This window comes from Corylus avellana, chromosome 4 (assembly GCF_965113065.1).
Source record: "Corylus avellana chromosome 4, dhCorAvel1.hap1.2, whole genome shotgun sequence".
Classification (NCBI taxonomy): Eukaryota; Viridiplantae; Streptophyta; class Magnoliopsida; order Fagales; family Betulaceae; genus Corylus; species Corylus avellana.
Window position 1 is genome coordinate 19,800,272 of NC_142493.1, and position 22,653 is coordinate 19,822,924.

Here is a 22,653-nt window from a genome sequence, read left to right on the forward strand (position 1 = left end):
TTAAAGACTATAACCTAGCTAACATAACTATAGTAGAAGTGTCTTTGTATCTAACATGATTCTCCTATAAATAGGAGCATGTTATATTGTAAATATCACTAAGAGAAATAAGAGCTTAATGCAGCATTAGAGCTTTACTCTGTGGAAGTAGGTCATAGACCAAACCACATGTATCTTTTTGTCACTATCTTATTATTCCGCTTTATTATTTCTTTCAATTGGTTCACTTTTTTTAATGAAGAGAATAGATATAAAATGACACTCTTGAGCATTAAAAAAAATGTGGATGCTAAATGTTGTGATATGATCATATAACCTTTTTTTCATCCAGGTAGTCGTTAGTCGAAATAGGTTGTACGTTACCAAGTAATGTTAAAAGTTATTCTTATGTAATTCAAAGAATAATGTGGCTTCTAAAATCATTATTGGCATTGTGATTGAATATTATTGAATTTTGATCGAATTGTGGTTTTAAAAACTATCTCATTTTATTGGATACTACAGAGTAGCGGTAATGTATTGAGAGTTATCCTTTAACAGTAATTACAATCAAATAATTAAATCAATTATGATCAGACTTACATACAATCAAATTTGATCATATATTCTAACAGTACCCCTGCATTGGGGCCTCGCTCCGGCAAAGAGTTGGTTCTCAGGCAAGAATACCACCCATCTCACATACTCTGTTACCAAAGAGAAGGGGGGAATAGAAATAATATGGAATTCTCGTTTGTACAGATCCCGGTCGATCGTGTAATTGGAAATACAAAATGACACAAAAGACACACGCTTTGTTTATTTTTGAGTTGAGAACTTTTATTTAATACACGGTCCTCATGCTACTTATTATCCATTAGAGGAAACATATAAAGCTCCTCAGTTTTTATTTCACTACTACTAGTAGGAAACAAACCTACTAGTACACAAGGACATGTCCCTTTGTATTAAGGATTGCGCAGAAGGTATTCCTCGACATCATTCATCACACTGATATAGAAGTTCAAGTACTCGGTAGGTTTCTGGCCTTCCACATTTGGCTCATATGCGATAGTCAGAGTCACCGAGCAGCCTTGATGCTTTGTTGTAACCAGGAAAGTGACAACAAGACTCTTGTACTTTTTTGTAACCTCTCCACCTATTACGTAAGTGTATGACTTATTCGTGTCTTCTCCCGATTCGGCCTTCACATTCACCTCAGACTTTCCTGTCATAGTTTTCAACAATAGACTTCATTTTAGAATTAGGGTGATAATATGTACAAGTCAAGGTTGGGAAGGTGTCAATTAGTGTTCCTTACCTGCAGCTACAACCATAGTCCATTTCTTTATTGAGGCCTTCGACTCCCAGTTACCCTCGACTAGTTGTATATCTTTCACCAAGTTTGGGCAGATCGTGGGCAAGAGGTTTGCTTTTTTCCGGAAGATTTCGAAGAACTTCTCACCAGAGCATTTGCGATCTCTCTGGTCCACCAACTTAGGAACTTGAGCCATTGCTGAGAAACCAAGTAGCTAGCAAGAGAATAGGAGAGACGTTTGAAAAAAGAATAACATGCCCTTAGCCATTTATAGAGAGAAGAAAAATCTTTTGCAAAACATGATTAGGAGGATTGACGTGATAATTTTAGATTTTTCCTTAATTAGATACCATCTATATAATCAGTAGGGTACGTGAAATGACCATTTTATTAAGAAAAGTGAACAACCTCTTATTAAGAATGAAATAAGGTGAAATAAAATAGGCTCGGTGTTGAAGTATACATATATTCTAACACTTGGAATAGCCATTTTCATACCCATGAGAGTGTGATTATGTGCTATAAAAATGAAAATTTCATTTCACCTTTTTCCATTCTTAATAAAATTTATTCTTTTTTTTTCTAATGAAATAGTCATACTGCATACTAAACATAACCATAGTATATCAGAATTTCAGTTCGAAGGCCAAAATAGAATTCCCATATCTAGATAGGGGATACAGTCTTCCAATTCATGATTAGAGAATCCAATTCTTCAAATGGTCCACACCACTACTACCGCATTCTCTATTGCGCTTATCGGAACAAATAAATGGTCCACTTCGTAAGGAAAAATGATATAAAACGACATTGAAGCGAAAGAAAAAGAAAAATAAAAGTGATATTTATTATTATTATTATTATATATATATATATATATATATATATATATATATATATATATATATCTTGCAAGTCAATGGTTATTCATCAATAGGTCATCTAACAAATCTCAAAGAGAACAAGCTTAAGTTCAAACATCATACCCCACAGAAAACATGCTAATGTGCTCATAAAAATTTATTTCAAAACAAGTGAAATCTCTTTTATCCAAAAATTAGTCAAAGGACTCAAACTTCTAATGATATAATGATGTATTCAACCCTTTAAGCAAGTTAATGAAATGCAAATCACAGTTACAGCTTAACTCAAACTTGACAATAACATAGCACAATCTTTTTTTTTTTTTTTTTTCAAATTTTTTAACACAAAATGAAAAATTAAAATAAACAAATAAGAAGAAAAATAAACAGACAAAGTATATTTTCATACCCCCAAACTTGAATTACACATTGCCTTCAATGTGTAGTATAACAATACATTACCGGAAGTAAGGAAACATCAAGGTATAAAAAAGGGGCATGGCATCCTCCAAACTCAAATATCAAAACACCTGTCATCAAAACTAACAGCAAATTTTTATTTTTTATTTTTAGAAACAAAAATCAAAACATTAATTGCTGTTATAAACAAAAACAAATAAAAATATCATGTAATGAAAAAGGAAAGAAAGAATTTGTGGAGTGAAGTGCAAAAAATAAATTAGAGGAGAAAACTTTACATTGCTTCCCCCTATCATGCGGATGTCCAACCAATCCCTTCCACCCCTTTTTCTTCAAAACTTCATATCCCTCTGGAAGGATATTTCACCATCTTATGTAGAATTTCTTACTTCGAAGGATCTTCTTAGGAAAGTGTTTCCTAGATTTGTGTGCTTGTGTGCACAAGTCCTTGAGTATCTTGACATAAGATGGCTATTTGAGACATTCAGACGATGAAGCTTTGGGCGCTTGATGTGTCTCAAGAGGGACAGTGATGCAGGCAGGAGCTTCAGTACTCGATTCCATGTCACTGGGTAGATCAGGATCTATTGATGGCTCACTGTTCTCATGGTGCTCAATTTGCTCCTCTTTCTCTTCCTCCTCTTTGTTATCCACAATTTCCTCACTCTCAGGTGTGATGGTGACTTGGGCATGCTCATGATAAGAATTTTCGGAATTATTCTCATCAATCATGTAGTGTCTTTCAGCCATCAGCTGACTTTGAAACTCTTCTTCCTCAATTCTGTTTAAGTCAGCAACTAAATCACTGATCTGTCCTTCTATCTTGGTCATGGCTTGCTTAAGTTCTTGTATGTCTTTGTTGTTATCCATGTTGGAATTCCTCATCTTCTGTCAGCTTGATTGGTGAAACCTTTTAGCTCTTGTATATTTTGAGAATTTCTCATGGTAGTATTCTTCATATCTTGTATGTTCTTATCCATTGATTGCATAAATGCTTTTATCATGTCTTCTAGTGATGACTGTGGTGCAGGCTGTGGCACTTGAGTGGTAGACTGATAAACAGGAGGTTGAGCTTGATGATCGAACTACGGATATTCTAAATGGTGCAATTCATCAAATTGGTGAGCATAAGTTCCTGTAGCCTGAGCTGGTCCTGAAAAATCAGATTGGTTACTCCAGTTCAGGTTATAACAATTAAAATTTGAATTAAACCCCGGGCTGGAGAAACTGGTGTTCGTTTGTTCATATGAAAAGTTAGATCTAGCTGCTCTGATTTGGTCTAATTTGTCCCATAAGTCGTTGAGCTCAGCTCGCAAATCTGGACAATTGTTTTCCTTATGATAAGGATTGAAACAATATGAACATAGTTTATGTAGGTAAAAATTTTGAGGGTAGTTGATAGGAGCTGGTTTCCTACAACTAGTAGAAGCATATTGTATAGAAAAATATTAAAATTAAAATTAAAAAAAAAAAAAACTTCTTGTGCAAATTAATTTAACTCGCAAGTGTACAAATCGATTGTAGCTAATGGATTGCGAGTGCGAGGTCGATCTCACAGAGAATTGTATTCTTGAAAGAGCAATTTAAATCTAAACTAATTAAATTCTAATCTAGTTCCAAATTTTTTATTTTAGTTTTAAAAATTAAAAGACAAACATAAGCTAATTAAAATAAACTAAGAGATAAAATATTAAAGTTTGAGAATTCACACTCATTGAATTATAACAACATACTTCCATGTTTATAAATATTAATCTGAAGTTCTCACAATTAAAATCTTAGATATGTTTTACTATGCTTCAACAGTTAATCAAAAGCATCCCATGTATCCATTCATTGCACAAATCATAAGAGAAATCCAATATCAATTAAATCATTAGATGTATCCGTAAATCACAAAAGATATCTAATCTTAATTGAAACACCAAATGTATCCGTAAAACAAATCACAAGGAATATCCAATATTTAGGCAAATAAAATCAAGCAATCAACTATGTGAAATTATCTTAAATCATCAAGTGTATCCTTGAATCACAAAAGATATTCAAGAATCACTCCACACATTGAAAAGAAGTAAAACAATTGAAATATTAAACCCAATAAAATCAGATAAATAAAGACTTATATGAAAGTATTGATGTTCTTCATCGGTGATGCTTCATCCCCAACCTCAGTTGGGAATTTAGGTCCACATAAAAAAAAAAAAAATCCTAAATCTAAAGAAAACCTAAACTAAAAAGAGAAAAACTGTAGAATTTTGCTCTCTGGAATTCTATATCTTTTCTTGACTGTAAAGAAGTCTATTTATAGGCTTAGGGAAGTCCTAGAAACCCAAGTAAACCTAGATAATTCGAAGGTCTATCTCTTAGTTAAAATAGAAGTCTGAAATCGGAATAAGATTCGTCCAGATTTCTATCCTTTAATTACGGGGCGATTTTGGCACAGTAACTGTCTGAATTAGGAAAATCCTATTTCACAACTAATTGTATTATTTTGAGTTAACTTTCCAATGTCATTTCAATCACTTCAATCCGATATTTGAACAAAAAGTTATAGTCAAAATACTAAGACGTGTGCAGAATCTAAATTTGAATCAAATCCGAAATTTTATACAATCTGATATTTAATCCGATTTAACCTTTTCTTGGATTTGGTTAGACTTAACCACATCATCTAGGTTATCATCTAGGTCATCTCAAAGTATGCTTTCTTCCAAATTTTGCATTTTTCCCTTTAAAGATGTAGTTTTTCTTCAACGATCTACAAAACACTAAAAACACAAAATTAACACAAAACATTAAATAACGACACAATTAAAGGATTAACTAATGTAAATAAAGGGGTCCAACTATGAAATATTTGGCACTTATCATATATTGTGCCTTACGTTTAGGCTTAAACTCTTACTTATCTGTACATGTGACATATTTAATTGAAATATAAGGAAAATGACAGAGACAACTTTCAAACTTGACATACACATTTGCTTTGATAACATATTAAATTTTTGTTTATTCTAAAAGGTTAAATTGATAAAAACTAATTTATTTAATTATTTAGCTAATAATTTAATACCCTCGTGTAGATTGGGCCAGTTTAAGAAGGAAAAATACACTGAAAAAAGGACAATTTACGTACGGCGTGGATGTGCATGGTACGTCAAAATCCTAGCCTCGTCCAAAAGCACAAATTAATAAAATTCCCATGTATTCATATAGTGGATGTTGTATCCCATGGTTAAAGAATCAGATCCTTGGAATGGTCCATCAATATGCCATTCTCTATCACCCTCACCCAAAACAAATAAATAAAATTCTAATTAAAAAAATACATTTTTATTGGACAATTATTCTATTATATATAACAAGGCCACAATGTCAATTTGATCAGATTACTTAGAAGGCACAGTAATTGGTTCACTTTTATTACTAAAGAGAAGAGATATAAAATGACACTCTTGAGAGCTAAAAAAAAATGTGGATGCTGAATGTTGTAATATGACGAGATAACTTTTTTTATCCAGATAGTCATTAGTCGAGATAGGTTGTACGTCACTGAGTAATGTTAGAAGTCATTTTTGTGTCTCTCTTGTGTCATTCAAAAAATGATGTGGCTTCTAAAAACATTATTGCTATTCTGATTGATTATTATTGAATTTTGAGTGAATTGTGATTTTAAAAGTCATCTCATTTTAAGAGTGCCACAAGAGTAAGTTCTAAAATTACTCGTGAAAGATTAGGAGAAAAAAAAAAAAAAAACTACCTACAAGATAACATATAAAGGTTAAAACAAATCCATATAAATCTAGAATTGTCCTGATAAGAGATCTTGGATAAGGAATCTTGTAAAATGACTTCATTTTCGACATGAAGTGCTCGATCGCTCTTTGCAGATGGCATTTTCGTGAATTTGCTCCTCTCTTGCATGTGGTGGAATTTTGTAGGGTTGATAATTTTGACACGACCCGCGAACCCGATACGAAGTTATCGGATTTGGGTTTACCCTAAATGGGTTTGGGTCATAAACGGGTTGACTCATTTATTTTGTGTCTGGCGGGTCAACTCATGGGTGACCTCCAAACACATTTATATTTTTCTTTTGACAAAAAAAAAAAAAAAAAAAAAGTGTATCTAAAACAGGTCGGGTCAGGTGAAACAGGCCGTGTAAACACTACAAAAATTATGGTCATTAGCGGCGACTCCAAGTTGCCGCTAATGAGGAAAAACTTGCCGCTATTCACAAATACCGGCGACTCGCGGCCGCTATTTGGTGGTTGGTAGTAAGTGGACGGTGAAGCTAAATACCGGCGACTTTCAACGTTGCCGCTATTTGTATGTCATTAGCGGCGACTTAGAGTTGCCGCTAATACATTTTTTTTTTGCCGGAAAAAATGGTTCAAAATGGTTCTAAGGTTGCCGCTATTGTATATCATTAGCGGCAACCTTAAAGTTGCCGCTATTTGTATGTCATTAGCGGCGACATAAACTCGCCGCTAATGATATAAGAAAATTAAAAAAATTAAAATAAAAAAAGTCAATAGCGGCAACTTGGAGTTGCCGCTATTGCTCTATCATTAGCGGCAACCCGTAGTTGCCGCTATTTATCCAGTATTACCGGCGACTATAGTAAGAAAATTAAAAAAAAAATGGAAAAGGTCAATAGCGGCAACTTAAAGTTGCCGCTATTCCTCTATCATTAGCGGCAACTGAAAGTTGCCGCTATTTGTTTGTAATTAGCGGCAACTTAGGAGTTGCCGCTAATGAATTAAAAAATAGAAACTCAATAGCGGCAACCTAAGGGTCGCCGCTATTGGGAAAAAAAAAAAAAAAAAAAGCACATATATATGCATATATATATATATATATATATATATATATATATATATCATACTTTGGCAACCGTACCATATAATATAATAATAATGTAATGAGAAAGAGCAAAATGCAGACCAATGAAATCGACGATATTACGACCGTTGGTAAACCTTCCCGTAGGCCCCTAGGGGAAATCAATCCCATAGGGTGGATAATTGGCTTTAATTAAGGGCAAAATGCATATCCAAGACCAAAATTAAGGAAGTCTAATTCAGCTTATCATTGTAAATTTCTTTCACAAAATGGAAAATAGTCCAAAGCAGGGACAACTCATCAGACCAAGCCCTAGAATGGTATCTAGGATGAGGCAGCAACCAGAAAACATCTTGCATCCTCTTGGCATACACATCAATCATACTGTGTACCGATTCTTGGCAGCTTTGTCAAGTTTCTTTGCATCATCCTGAAGGAGGAAGACCAGAAAATTACTTACAAAACCCATAACCTATGATAAATGAGGTGAGAGCCAATAAAGGAAAACAAATTAAGTACATTCTCCAAAAAGTATCCTTACATGGAATATAAATCCTATCGTCTCATTGTAGTCGAGAAACTCCTTCCACTGTTTCCCAATGCTCATCTGCAGCCAAAAAAAAATTGGCATGAGATGCTATGCAGGCCTTTTTACAATCAGAATAAAAACAGTCGCTAAAAATGACCAATAACAGCAATTCAACCAGGCCTTGTTTACAGGTGAAATCCATGAAAATTTCTTAAATTGATCTAAGGAAGCTAAATCAATTCTTATTCCTCTCACTTGAATCTTCGAGAATCAAAGGATTATTTCATATAGAACCCATGAATAAAAAAGTGAACAATGGGAAAAGATAAAATGTGTCCAATAGATTAATCCAAGTGATCATATGGGCTCACCCAATTGCTCCACTTAGTATCAAGTATTTTGAGTCATACGATAACCATTCCAACGTGCACATATAAAATTTCCCTTCTTTTCCTCTACCTTCTTGCAATCTAAGTGGGGCATTAAAGGGGAGCAATAAAGGAATAGCCACAGTAAAATACAAACCAAGGATCCATGTTGTGCTCATATAAACAAAAGCAAAAATTAATGTGCTTCAGTGATATAGTATCCATACGTTGGAGACAAAGTATGAAAAGTTTTCTTATGGGTCAAAAAAATAAAATAAAAATGGGGACAAATAATAAAGGCAGTATGATGAAGGCTGGTGGGTTTATCTGCTTCAAAAAAAGTTACCTGTGCAGCTTCATTTGTAGCATTCTTGGTCCACACGCTTATTTTTTCCTGCCTAGCTCTGACATTGACAACTGCTCCACAAATTTCATCCCCATGATCAAATTGCTCTCCAATCATTGCCAGCAACTAGTATCAGCACACTCAGAAAATTAGATGCCACAAAGAATTTTTGATTCAGTGTTAACTTACAAAGATTGTCTGAAACATACCGTATACAACCAAAAAGTGTCAGATTTCCCTCTATTAAAAAAGGTTATAGTCCACTTCCCTCCATTGGCACAAACAGGGTCCTCCCATTTTGGCTCTATTTTATGTTTAAAACAATAGATGTCTGCTCCGTGACCCAACTTGCTTGGATGATGAATATTATTGTAAACACTGTGCAAGGAATAAATTGCCCAGGCAAATTTGTCAGTTATTTTGAGGAGATTGATAGAGAGACCAGAGGCATTGATAGTTCAAGAAGGCAAATCAGCAGTTACGGAAGCAGAGATTCGAGATCATAATCATACAAACTATGCCAAAAAATTTAGATGCAATGAGATGCTATGATATTCTCCCATGTCTTCAGGCCCCATTTTCATTTTATACATGTGCAGAGAAATAGGGTTCTCTGGCCAAAACCAAAGAGAAAAGGGGGAAGGGGGTTCCCATCATTCAATTGGTACCTATATTTGTTTCGACAGAGAGTATGGGAATTGTTAACGAATTTTAAGTACTAGATAGAAGAGAATTTATTTTAGGGAAAGAAAAAGTACTAGATCAAACAGGTTAAGACAAATAGGTAATGTTTAGCAGAGAGGTATAGAAATGAAGCCAACTACTCCCACAACGAAGTACATAAAATACTGTCAAATTTCAAGGGAAAGAAACACTAACATCCCCTCTCTGTCTCACAGAGGTACAGGCAGGACAGCCTCTGTATCGGTAAGTATTAAATTGTTGAGCTCAGTTTGGGCTTTTCAGTCTTGTTCCCTCTATTGCATGAGATAAGGAAAATAGGTTATGATGCGAGAAGGCAGTGATGGTGAAGGTGAGGCTAGAAGAAGCAGCAGTAAGAGCAAGCTCCCAAGAGATTCTGGCAATAGGAAGATTCCAACAAACAAACATTTGTATAGGCTGGTTCTCATCTATGTAATGCAAATTTGGTTTCTTCAAGGAGTCAGAAGCAAAGTCCCTCCTCACCTAAATGAACAATTACAGGGCAATTATTAAAGAAAAAGGAGTTTCACACACATGCACTTAAAATTTGTTAAATTTGACTGTGTTTACACTTAATAAGGTTATTACTTATAAAAACCTTATAAGATGGATGATTTATATAAATCATCCATCAAAAAAAAGAAAGGTTACTAAATATTCATCAAAAAAAGAAAAAGAAAGAATACTTGATTCAAACCCCCCTCCCACCGGGATCCCCAAAATTAAAAAAGCAAAAAGGCGTTGTCTCAATATTTGATAATTTTTTAAAATAAGTCTATATAGTTGATGTTTTAGTGGTCCATGACAATTGATGTATCTATAAACTTGAAAGAGTTCCACCCTGCACCGCAACGATTAAGGAAAAAAATCCCACGGTTAAGAGTATAATTATGGATTTCAGCCCTAGCAAACAAATGAAGAAAGTCTACTGACTCAAAAATAATAGAGGTAGGTGCAGTTCACAAAGTTTTGCTTCTCTTAAAATCACATGACGTGCAAGTAGATGGATGTACATATAGTTGGGAGAAAGTTGTTAGAGGGGGAGAAATTAAAATTTCTGAATTTCAGGGACCAAAAGTGTATTCAGTCAACTATAAAGTATGGCACATAAATAACAAGAACCACATATAGACATGAATATGATACCATACGGTGATCAATCTCAACAAAAAAGTATGAAACCAACATTTAACTGAATAAAAAACCAGTATCTGCACAAATATACAGAATACTCTACAGATTCATGTAATACTCCATAAAAAAAAGAAAAAAAAAAAAACCGAAGCACAATGTCTCTACCACTTGACACACCCAAGAACTTTAAACTAAAACAAACATAAAAAACACAAAATTCAACACCATAGGGTAAGTCGTAAACACAGAACTAAATCTGCTCAAAGTAGCACATCAAAAGTTAAAAAACAGTAACAGAAAAAAGAAAAAGAGCAATTTTGGATGAACTCATTCACAAGTAGGTTTTCAATTTGAATCTTAGCATCGATCCAAAATGGGCAAAATTGAAAGTTTTAAAGCATCTAAACCAAATGCTAAACTAGTGGTTCAAGAGGCCAACAAAATACATTAACCCATATAAAGCACACACGCAATCAAGAGTTGTGGATACACTAACATTCCAAACAGAGACAAATTCGTCCAATTACCCAATCAAAATGAAAACAAAGATAAACAGGCCTTTGACATGGAGTCCAAGAACAAACAAACCGAGCTTTAATACCATGTTAAAGCATTAACCCAAAAGCTTAAGTTTGTAGGTGGAGAGGCCCAACAGGTATATAAACACATAATCAAACACACACCTAATCCATGACTGTGAGATTCCTAAGAGAAAGAAGAAAAAAAAAAAAAATACAATCCCACTCAATACCATGAAAAACAGAGCATATACGGAGGACCACTAGCTGAAGAATTATTTTCTTGACCGATTATTTTGCTAGACTATGACTTATCATCTTTCAGTTCTTCATGATTATTCGAAAGATTTATGCTCCTCTAACTGTTCAAAAGACTGTTCAGGCTAACTTCATGTCATTCAGCAAGTAATCCTATACCCATAGATAGCAGCATGCGTCATTATATACGAATAAGTCATAAATCTCAAACTATCCGGTAAACCCATAAATATCCAGCTAAAAATCATTTTTAACACCAAGCACAAATTTATAATCAGCAAGAAAAACTAACCCATGATTTTAACCAGCTTAAGAGAAATAACTAGAATTTAACATTAAGCAAATAGAGTAACAAAGAGGAAAAGATCTAGAATTAATACCCATATGTCAATGTATTTCAGTTCTCCTTGTGCAAATGCAACTAAATCCTTCACATCCTGTCCGTCTTTAACATCACATTTAGTACCCTGTGAAGAAAGGAGTGATTCAGAATCAGCAGCATGAAGTAAAACAACAGCTTAAGCCAGGGAGAAAACATTAAGGGAAAAATGACAGTGGTAGCAAAAACAGAAGAAAATTTTCAAAAGTCCCTGTGGAGGTACCCACACATGCTGCTCCCCAAATTCTTCTCTCAGGCCCTGAACAGCAGATTCAACCCGTTCAGCCGTCTAGAGTAAGAATGATTTGTTGAGTTTTGGTATAAACACCTTCATCAATGCCAGCTCAGTTGTTGGTTAAAAATTGAGCTAGGTCTGAAGGCTTTTCAGCCCTGAAAAGGCTTTGCCAAATGTTGGAGGCAAAGGGGCAAGCAAAGGCCCTGAGAGTATCCATGAGATTTCATCCTGTCAAGGGTTAAAAATTCTTCAAAGTCTTGGTCTAAAAGAATTGCCAATGCTAAGCTTCTAATTGAGGATTCTCGTTGGCTTATTAAATATGTGAATACCTAGACTGAAGTTCTAGGGCTTGCATCCATTATGATGCTTCAAAAATTGAATAACAAATCATATAGCAAATCTAAAAGCAATGATGGCAGAGATTGAACCTATTTAGCAAATCATATTGCAGATTATGTGTAGGATAAAGTTTGAATCCCGAAGCTAAAAGCAGAGTAACATCATCAAAGAACACATGATTGTAATTGCCAAAACAAAACAAATCACATGATATTCCACAGCATTGACATGGAATGTCAATACACAATTCACATGGGGTGGTGTATTTAAGGGCATGAAAGTAGCAGTTATTTAGAGCAATCATTGAACTCGACGGAGATCTCACTGCAAACTTGTTGATAATCTGATTCCCCTCAGATTCACCAAACCCACTGACAAAAATCAAATATTAACATTGGAAAAGAATAAAAACAAAGAAAAGCATCAAAATCTCCTATTTCCCTAAATACAGAGAGACTTCCAATGGCAAGAAAACGTCTGAAGACTAACCACTACAAGAGAGAGATTTTGCGGACTGGTATTTTTGTCGTGTTCCCACCGGTGTTTTGCAGAGCAGCAACGCAGTGTCAACCAAAACTAAAATCAAACACCAAATCGCAGAGACTGTAAGGCCATTAAGACGCATAAAAAGGAATACAAACAAAATTTTATAGAACCAAACAGAGCTGCGCGAAGAGGGAGAGAATGACCTGGAATTAAGAAAAGAAATGGCGAGATATGTTTGTCTGAACTTGCTGTAGGGGGGGTATTTTGAGTTCACCCGGTAAAATTTGGCTACGAATGGGTTTCGCCGAACTCGCTGGGCATGCTCTTAGCTTACGATCCGAACATGGATGACGGAGGGAACGGGGAAAATATCAGATAGGAAGGAAAAGAGAGAAGTGGCCGGCACCAGTGACGAGTGCGCCGAGGGAAATTCCAATATAGGAGAGAGAGAGAGTGATTTTGGAACTTTGAGTCAGAAAACAAAAACAAAAAATTGTATGAAAATTTCAGAAAATTAGCGCCAATTTCAGAGATGGCGCTAATTTTATTTGGTACATTCAATAGCGGCGACTACAGTTGCCGCTAATTATCTCAAATAGCGGCGATCCAGTATGTTGCCGCTATTTGAGGTATTTTTTTTTTATAAAAAAATTATACTTACAATTTTTTAATATTTTTTTATTTATTATTATTTTATTTTTTTTTAATTTTTCTCTTGTAATATGTTCTTATTATTATACTATTAACTAAAAAATTTCGTTTAATAAATTTTTATGATAAAAATAATTAAGTTGATATTTATCTTATAATTAATTATAAAATAATACAAAATCCAAAAATAATATAAGATCAATATAACTAAGGCACTAAGATAATATAAAAAGCTTACAAACCTTCAATTATATCCAGTTTGATCTATCAATTGATCATATCACGATCAATCGAACTAATTCACTAGGATCGATCGGATGTTTGATCGAACATTTAATCCTATCACGATCAATCGAACTAATTCATTAGGATCGATCGGATATTTATTTGAGCATTTGATCCTATCACGATCAATCGAACTAATTCACAAGGATCGATCAGATGTTTGACCGATCATTTGATCATATCGTGATCAATCGAACTAATTCCTTAGGATCGATCAAATGTTTGATCGATCGTTTGATCCTATCACGATCAATCCAACTAATTTACCTGGATCGATCGGATGTTTGATCGATCATTTGATCTTATCACGATCAATCGAATTAATTCAGTAGGATCAATCGGATGTTTAACCGATAATTTGATCCTATCACGATCAATCGAATTAATTTAGTAAGATCGATCGAACATTTGATTCTATCAAGATCAATCGAGCTAATTCATTAGGATCGATTAGATGTTTGATCAAACATCTGATCCTATCACGATTAATCGAACTAATTCATTAGGATCGATCGGATGTTTAATCGATCATTTAAATATATCACGATCAATCGAACTAAAGCATTTAGATCGATCGGATGTTTGATCGAACATTTGATCCTATCACGATCAATCGAACTAATTCATTAGGATCGATCGGATGTTTAATCGATCATTTAAACATATCACGATCAATCGAACTAATTCATTTAGATTGATCGGATGTTTGATCGAACATTTGATATTATCATGATCAATCGAACTAATTCATTAGGATCAATTGGATGTTCGATCAATCATTTGTTCTTATCACGATCAATCGAACTAATTCACCTTGATCGATCGATCATTTGATCCTATCACGATCAATTGAATTAATTCACCAAGATCGGTCGATTGTTCGATCAAACATTTAAATAAGAATAAGAAATAGAAAACTTCAATAATAATTAATACGAGAATTTGTTCTCTTTAAAAGGAAAAAATAAATATTGATTTTTTTATAAAAAATAAGAATAGAAAATAGAAAAAATTCACCAATAATTAATATAAAAGAAATAATGACATATTATTGGAGGTGAATTTTTGGTAAATAATCTTTTCTATTATATATGTAAGGTCACTAGCATTGTCCCAATATTTAAAATTTAATTAATTAATTTTTATTTTATTTTATTTTATTTTATTTTATTTTTATTTTTTTTTTTTCAGTGCTAAATAGCGGCAAATACTAAGGTTGCCACTATTGAGGGATCAATAGCGGCAACTTTTTAAAGTTGCCGCTATTAGGCACTTAATAGCGGCCACCTTGAAAGTTGCCGCTATTAGGCACCTAATAGCGGCAACTTTATGTTGCCGCTAATAGGACAAGTAGTTTTTTATTTTTTTTTTGTCTGGACGAATAGCGGCAACTATCAAAGTTGCCGCTATTGATCTCTAAATAGCGGCAACTTAAAAAGTTGCCGCTATTAGGACCTTAATAGCGGCAACAATATGTTGCCGCTACTAGGCCAAGTATTTTTTTATTTTTTTTTGTCTGGACGATTAGCAGCAACTACCAAAGTCGCCGCTATTGATCCTCCAATAGCGGCCACTTTTAACGTTGCCGCTATTAGGCCCCTAATAGCGGCAACTTTATGTTGCCACTATTAGGACAAGTATTTTTTTATTTGTTTTTTGTCTGGACGATTAGCGGCAAGTACCAAAGTTGCCGCTATTGATCCTCCAATAGCGGCAACTTTTAACGTTGGCGCTATTAGGCCCCTAATAGCGGCGACTTTATGTTGCCGCTATTAGGACAAGTATTTTTTTATTTGTTTTTTGTCTGGACGATTAGCGGCAACTACCAAAGTTGCCGCTATTGATCCTCCAATAGCGGCAACTTTGGTAGTTGCCGCTATTAGGCCCTTAATAGCGGCCACTTTATGTTGCCGCTATTAGGACAAGTATTTTTTTATTTGTTTTTTGTCAGAACGATTAGCGGCAACTACCAAAGTTGCCGCTATTGATCCTCTAATAGCGGCAACTTTTGAAGTTGCCGCTGTTGCGCTCATAATAGCGGCAATGGATTGTTGCCACTAATTGTGTTTAAATAGCGGCAACTCGAGTCGCCGCTATTGAGTGCCTAACAGCGGCAACTTGGTAAGGTGGCCGCTGATGGGTAGTAAATAGCGGCAACACATGTTGCCGCTATTAGTGTTGCTGCTAAATATCAACTATTTTGGTATTTAGCGTCCGCTATTAGCGGCGACGATAAAGTCGCCGCTAATTGCCTCTCATTAGCGGCGACTTTTAAAAGTCGCCGCTAATGATCCCTCATTAGCGGCAACTTTGGGGTCGCCGCTAATAAGTTGGTTGCTAATGACCAAATTTCTTGTAGTGAAACTCGACAAGACGCATTACTTTATACAGGTTAAACAGGTCGTGTCAACCCAACACGACCTATTATTTTAAACCTAAAACTATTATGATTTGTGAATGCTAATGATATTATCACATCACTTTCTAAGCTTAACGGGTCGTGTCCGGTTAAACGGGTCGTGTTAACCCAACACGACCCATTACTTTATATGAGTTAAACGGGTCGTGTCAACCCAACACGACCCATTATTTTAAATGGGTTAAGCGGATCGTGTCGGGTAACCCGTGAAGTAGTCGTGTCATGTCCGGGTTTGGGGGGGTGACCCGTTTGCCAAATAGGTCATGTCTTGGTTTACCATAAACGGGCGGGAGGCCCTTACAGGTAGTAAACCGGTCGACCCGCCAACCCGTTTTGCCAATCCTAGAATTTTGTTTAACTTGGACTCTAGGCTTACGTACGCCATCTTTACTTGAAAAATAAAGTATATTAAACATAAAAATAACATGGGTGTAGATAAAATTCTTTGTACGGTCAAGTATATATGTCTGAATGTAAAAGGGATGAGTCTCACATTGGAAGTATATATTAAGAGTGACTGGTTAGTGTATTATCATTGGGCCCAAACCTATAGACCTTTCATCACTGATTTTTTTCCTTTGATGAAAAGTCATCAGGGCTCTTGTAACATCCTCTAACTCCAAGGACTCCTTCCCCCATGTCAAAGTTGTAACCAAATTCTCATACGTATGAGAAGTTGGGAGTGAATTCAATAACATCAACGTCTTGTCTTCGTCTTCGAACTTCACATCAACCCTCTTCAAATCGCCGATTACCTAAATGAATATGTTGATGTATGTGTTGGCTTAGATCTAAGCCCTTTGCCATCTTCAAGCCGTACAACCGCTGTTTTAGATAGAGCTTTTTGGTCAACAACTTTGACATATATCGACTTCCAATTTCAACCAAACTGCTGCCGGTAATTCTTTGCCCATGACATAATACATCATGTTATCTGTTAGAGAAAGCTGAATAGTAGCCACCGCTTTAGCCTCAAGTTCCTTCCCATCTATGTCCAACATACCATTTGGTTTCTTCCCATATAATGTCTTCACCATCCCTTGTTGCACCAACAAATCCTTGATAGGTTTTTACCGTAACCTGAAATTACTGGTTCCATCAAATTTCATCACGTCGAATTTCGCAGAAGATGTCACTACAAAAATGGTGATAATTTTTGACCAGGAGTTTTTGACGTGTCAATGCTATTGACACGTCAAAAACCTCTTTTGACGTGTAGTTTTTGACGTTTATCAACAGTCAAAAGGGTGGGTGTCAAAAATCCCAGATTTTTGACGTGTCTACAGTGACACGTCAAAAACTTTTGACGTGTTGGGAGTAACACGTGAAAAAAAATATTTTTGATGTGGCATTTCTAGCACGTCAACAAAGTTTTTGACGTGCTAAAAATGCCACGTCAAAAACATTTTTGACGTGCTAAAATTCAGCACGTCAAAATTTTTTGACGTGGCTGTTTTGCCATGTCAAAAATTTTGGCCATTTTTTTTTAATTAAAAAATTTATTAATTTAAATTATTTTTCAATTAAAATAATATATATATATATATATATATATATATATATATATAATTTTCACCCCACGGGTCAGCTGTCTCTCCCCCCCCCCCCTTCCCAGCTCTCTCCCTCTCTTCTTTTCTCTTTTCTCCATTTTGGTTACTCCCCCCCGCCCCAGCTCTCTCCCTCTCTTCTTTTCTCCATTTTCTTACTCTCTCTCTTCTTTCCTTCATTTTCAAAAACTCAAAACCAAAAAATCTTCAAAAACCAAATCAAAAAATCAACCTGAAAAATCAAAAACCAAAACCCAAAACCCAAAAAATCTTCTTATCTTCTATTCTTCTTCTTCACTTTTCCTTTTTTTTTTTTTTTTGTAGATCTGCTTCTCTTCTCCTTTTATTTTTCTTCTTTTTCTCCTTTTTCTTCTTCCCTCTAGAGGGAGCTGGCCGGCTGCAGAGAGAAGCTAGGGAGATTGAGAGAGGAGAGAGTGAGAGAGAGTTGAGTCTCGAAATGAGAGAAAATGACCAAATATATAAAAGAATTATAAAGGCGAAAGAAGAGAGGAAAAAGAGGGAAAAAGTTAAAAATCCCGCTTTTTTTTTTAGTGACGTGCTAACATTTAACACGTCAGAAATTTTTGACGTGCTATAATTAACACGTCAAAAAAAAGTTTTTTTTTCCTAGCAAAAATAATTTTTGACGTGCTGGTTTTAGCACGTCAAAAATTTCTGACGTGCTAAAAGTTGCACGTCAAAAATAAACCAGATTTAAAAAAAAAAAAAAACAGTAATAATTTCTGACATGCTGGGTTTTGGCACGTCAAAAACTATATATATATATATATTATAACCATTCAGATCTGAATGGTTATAGACGTCTATAACCATAATCAACATGCGTGTTGATTATGTATATATATGTATAATAACCATTAATAATTATAATACCTAATTATAATTATCATTCTAATAAAAAATAAACCAGATTTAAAAAAAAAAAAAACAAAAATTGAAACGGTAATAATTTCTGACGTGCCAAAACCCAGCACGTCAGAAACTATATATATATATATATATATATATATATATATATATATATATATATATATATAAATAAACACAGAAAATAAACCAATTTACAAAAAAAAAAAAAAAAAGAAAAAAAAAATTGAAACAATAATAATTTCTGACATGCTGGGTTTTGGCACGTCAGAAATTTCTGACGTGCCAAAACCCAGCACGTCAGAAACTCTCTCTCTCTCTCTATATATATATATTATAACCATTCAGATCTGAATGGTTGTAGACGTACGTCTATAACCATTAATCAACACGCGTGTTGATTATATATATATATATATATATAATAACCATTAATAATTATAATACCTAATTATAATTATCATTCTAATAACAACAAAATATCATCACCCCACCTTTGTTAGCTAACCGTCTAATCTAACTACCTTTCCTGGCATACATTAATATATAGCATGATTATATTTAATTAGTGTACATTAATTAATTATATAATATACATGTGATATTAATTGGCATGCATGTGATATATATATACATATACATATACATATACATATATACCAAGTAATTTATACTAATTAATATGATAAACTTGATTTTCCTATCCAATCAAAATTAATTTTTTATGCCAATTAAAATTAATTGTTTTTTAATACATATTTTTTATATCAATTATTTCCTAATTACAATAAAATGTTAATTTTTTTTTTTTTTGACGTGTTAGTTAGACACATCAAAATGTTTTGACATTTTAACTACAACACGTCAAAATATTTTTGACGTGCCAAGCATGGCACGTCAAAAGTTTTTGATGTGCCACAGATGGGGCGTCAAAAGTTTTTGTGGCACGTCAAAAACATATAATATAATATTTAATTATATTATATAATTTAAAATATAATAAATTATATTTATTTTAATTTTATTAAGATTATATATTAAATTATATTTGTATTAAAATTATATTTACTCTATCATATAATTTCTATTACAAATATAATTTATTATATTATATCATTTTTTTTTTCTTCTTATATGTCCACATTATATATCCATACAAGTATACAACACAATTACAATTAATTAAAGAATAAATAAATTAATATTCTAGATGTATAGATAATTAGATGTATCCACTCACCGACCACATATTTTGTGTTGGCCGAGTTCATGTGAGGTTTGCAGGTCTTATAAAATAAATATATTCAGTATGTTTTATATATTTTTAAAAAATTAATATGGCTATGATATTAATATTACTAGACTGATATATACATGCATGATAATATCATGTTCAACTTAATATTAATGAAATGGTTGAATTAGATGCATGCATGTGATAATTATATTAATTGGTATACAATATATAGCTAGAATGATTACGCATGCATATATATACAACAAACACACACATATATATATATATATATATATATATATACCAAGTAATTTATACTAATATGATAGACTTAATTTTCCTCACCAATCAAATTTAATTTTTTATGCCAATTAAATTTAATTATTTTTTAATACATATTTTTGATATCAATTATTACCTAATTATTTACAAATTAATGTTAATTTGTTTTTGACGTGTTGATTTGACACGTCAAAATTTTTTGACGTGTCAACCTAACACGTCAAAAACTTTTGACGTGTTAAAATGCAGCATGTCAATAATATTTTTTTTGACGTGACAAAAATTAGTTACTGTTTGCCACGTCAAAAAATCTCATTTTTTTTTTGTAGTGTGTGCCAATCCAAGCCATCGTAGAACTTAGGTTCTGATAACAATTGTTGTTACCATACATAACAATTATGAATAATAATATGAAATCGAAAAGAGAGAGATTGTAAGGGGTGTTTACTGATAGTGCGGATTTACAAGGGATATTATGAAACAAATGAAGGAAGGTTGAAGATGATAATGGAGAAAAACACAGTACAATAACATTAAAGATAAGCTACTTCGAGTGAGCTACACTCTAGAGACTCAGGTAATACAAAATATTTCAAAATCCCATCTTCTACCCCTCTGGCCTAGCCCTTATATCCAGCATTCTGTTAGAATCCTTTCTAATAGAATTCCACCTATTCACACAAGCTGACAAACGGCAGCTTCACAGCATATTACAAAACACCGCAGCGTGAACATAAAAGGTAAATACGAAGCAAAACGACAAGGTAAATGAAATAAAGCATTTAAATGATAAGGGATGCCAGTTGTGCGGAGCAATCTTCTTCCTCTTGACACAACGTGTCCTACCATTGAGTGACTCATCACCGTAGCCTAGCCCCACCAACGGCACCTGTAACAAGTCTCCCTCCTTCAAAGCACCTTGCCCACAAGGTGCGGGTATTCACCCAAGTGCCATCGTCTGACGGAGCACCCTTCCAGTGAATCAAAACTTCAGTAACTGCCCTACCCTTCTTTTTTATCAAGCGCCGATCCAGGAGTAGTTCAGGCTCTAGCTTTAGTTCTCCATGTGTATCAACAGGAGGCAGTGTTGGTAGTGGTGTGGAGTGTTTGCCCAATTTTTTCTTAAGGCACAAAACATGGAAGACGAGATGGATACGTGCATCAGGGGGTAAATCCAGTTTATATGCGACATAACCAATCCTCTTAAAATTTGAAATGGGCCAAAAAATCAAGGAGACAGCTTCAGATTTGTTTGCATAGCAATCGATTTCTGTCGATATAGCTGCAACCTAAGGTAAACCCAATCCTGTTCCTGGAATTCTCTCTCTGTCCTATTCTTATCCGCTTAGGTCTTCATACGGTTTTGGGCTTGCTGTAGATGTTCCTTTAGAATAGTAATGACAGTGTTGTGATCTTTGACTTCCACTGCCATGTTTGTTGAGGTGCCAAGAACATAAGATAATAGGGAGGGTGGAGGATACCCATAGACAACCTCAAATGGGGTCAATCCTGTAAAGGAATGGTGATTGGTATTGTAGCACCATTTTGCATAGAAAGCCATGTGTTCCATTCCTTAGGTTTGGCTCATGCATAGCACCTAAGATAAGTCTCTAAGCACTTATTTAGTGCTTCGGTTTGCCCATCAAACTACGGGTGATAAGCAGAATTGAAAACAAGGGATATACCCTCAAGATGGAAGAGCTCTCTCCAAAAAGTACTAGTAAATGTAGGGTTTCGGTCAAAAACTATTGTCTTAGGCATGCCGTGTAGCTTGAAGATGTGAGTCGAAAATATATGGGCCACCTTAGAAGCCGTACAAAGGTGGGAGAGAGATAGAAAATGACCATATGTTGTAAACCTATCCACAACTACTAGGATTACATTACACCCATGAGAGGGTGGCAACCCCTCTATGAAATCCATCGAGATATCTGACCAAGCTCTAGATGGAATGGGGAGTGGCTAAAGTAGCCCAGCATGATGAATTGTCTCATGTTTGTTGACTTGGCATACCTTACATTCTTTGACTACCTTCTTGATGTCCTTCCGCATACCTTTCCAATAAAAATCCATCTTGGCTCTTTGAACAGTTTTATGGTAACTGGAATGGCCAGCCGTGGGATTAGAGTGAATGTAGTTGAGGAGTTGTAATTGGAATGGAGAACCTTTAACAATCCACAACCTCCCCTTCTTCAAAATCAGCCCTTGTTGTAAGGAGTAGCCTTTAGGCGCAGAGTTGCCATGTTGTAAGGCAATGAGTAAGGCCTTTGTCTCATGGTCTTGTGAATAAGATTCTTTTAATTCAGCAACCCAAGCTGGAGTTGGAAAGGAGATGAGGGAAATGGATAATTCCCCCTCTTTGCTTGTCTCTTCAAAGCCACCCGTTCTCTTTCCCCTTCTTATACTCTATCATAAAGTATAAGCACTACAAAAAAATGATTTTTTATTGACATAGGTTTACTGACGTGTCAGGTCGTCTGACACGTCAGTAAACCCTCATGACGGGGCAATCCTGACGTGTTCCAGTCGTGAAGAATGTGGGTGTCAGGAATTGGGTTGGCACGTCAGAAATTCCTGACGTGTTAGATCCAACACGTCAGAAAATTCTGACGTGTTGGATTT

The 22,653-nt window shown here is 34.6% G+C and overlaps 2 protein-coding genes and 1 long non-coding RNA gene across 3 annotated transcripts; all 3 read right to left on the reverse strand.

Moving 5' to 3' along the window:
* Nucleotides 1-947: 947 nt before the first annotated feature.
* On the reverse strand, nucleotides 948-1,493 carry LOC132178183 (kirola-like). Its single transcript, XM_059590633.2, has 2 exons — nucleotides 1,301-1,493; nucleotides 948-1,207 (listed from the first exon to the last, which is right to left on the reverse strand). Exons 1-2 carry the CDS (start codon nucleotides 1,491-1,493, stop codon nucleotides 948-950), a joined length of 453 nt encoding a protein of 150 aa, XP_059446616.1.
* Nucleotides 1,494-7,651: 6,158 nt separating this feature from the next.
* On the reverse strand, nucleotides 7,652-8,967 carry LOC132182826 (eukaryotic translation initiation factor 4E-1-like). Its single transcript, XM_088515783.1, has 4 exons — nucleotides 8,881-8,967; nucleotides 8,672-8,797; nucleotides 7,970-8,035; nucleotides 7,652-7,858 (listed from the first exon to the last, which is right to left on the reverse strand). Exons 2-4 carry the CDS (start codon nucleotides 8,786-8,788, stop codon nucleotides 7,808-7,810), a joined length of 234 nt encoding a protein of 77 aa, XP_088371909.1. The 5' UTR covers nucleotides 8,789-8,797; nucleotides 8,881-8,967; the 3' UTR covers nucleotides 7,652-7,807.
* LOC132180339 (uncharacterized) lies at nucleotides 8,962-13,202 on the reverse strand. The gene is made up of 4 exons (XR_015911915.1): nucleotides 12,926-13,202; nucleotides 12,726-12,812; nucleotides 11,664-11,750; nucleotides 8,962-9,049 (listed from the first exon to the last, which is right to left on the reverse strand). It is a non-coding gene; the product is annotated as an uncharacterized LOC132180339 (long non-coding RNA).
* Nucleotides 13,203-22,653: the final 9,451 nt, after the last annotated feature.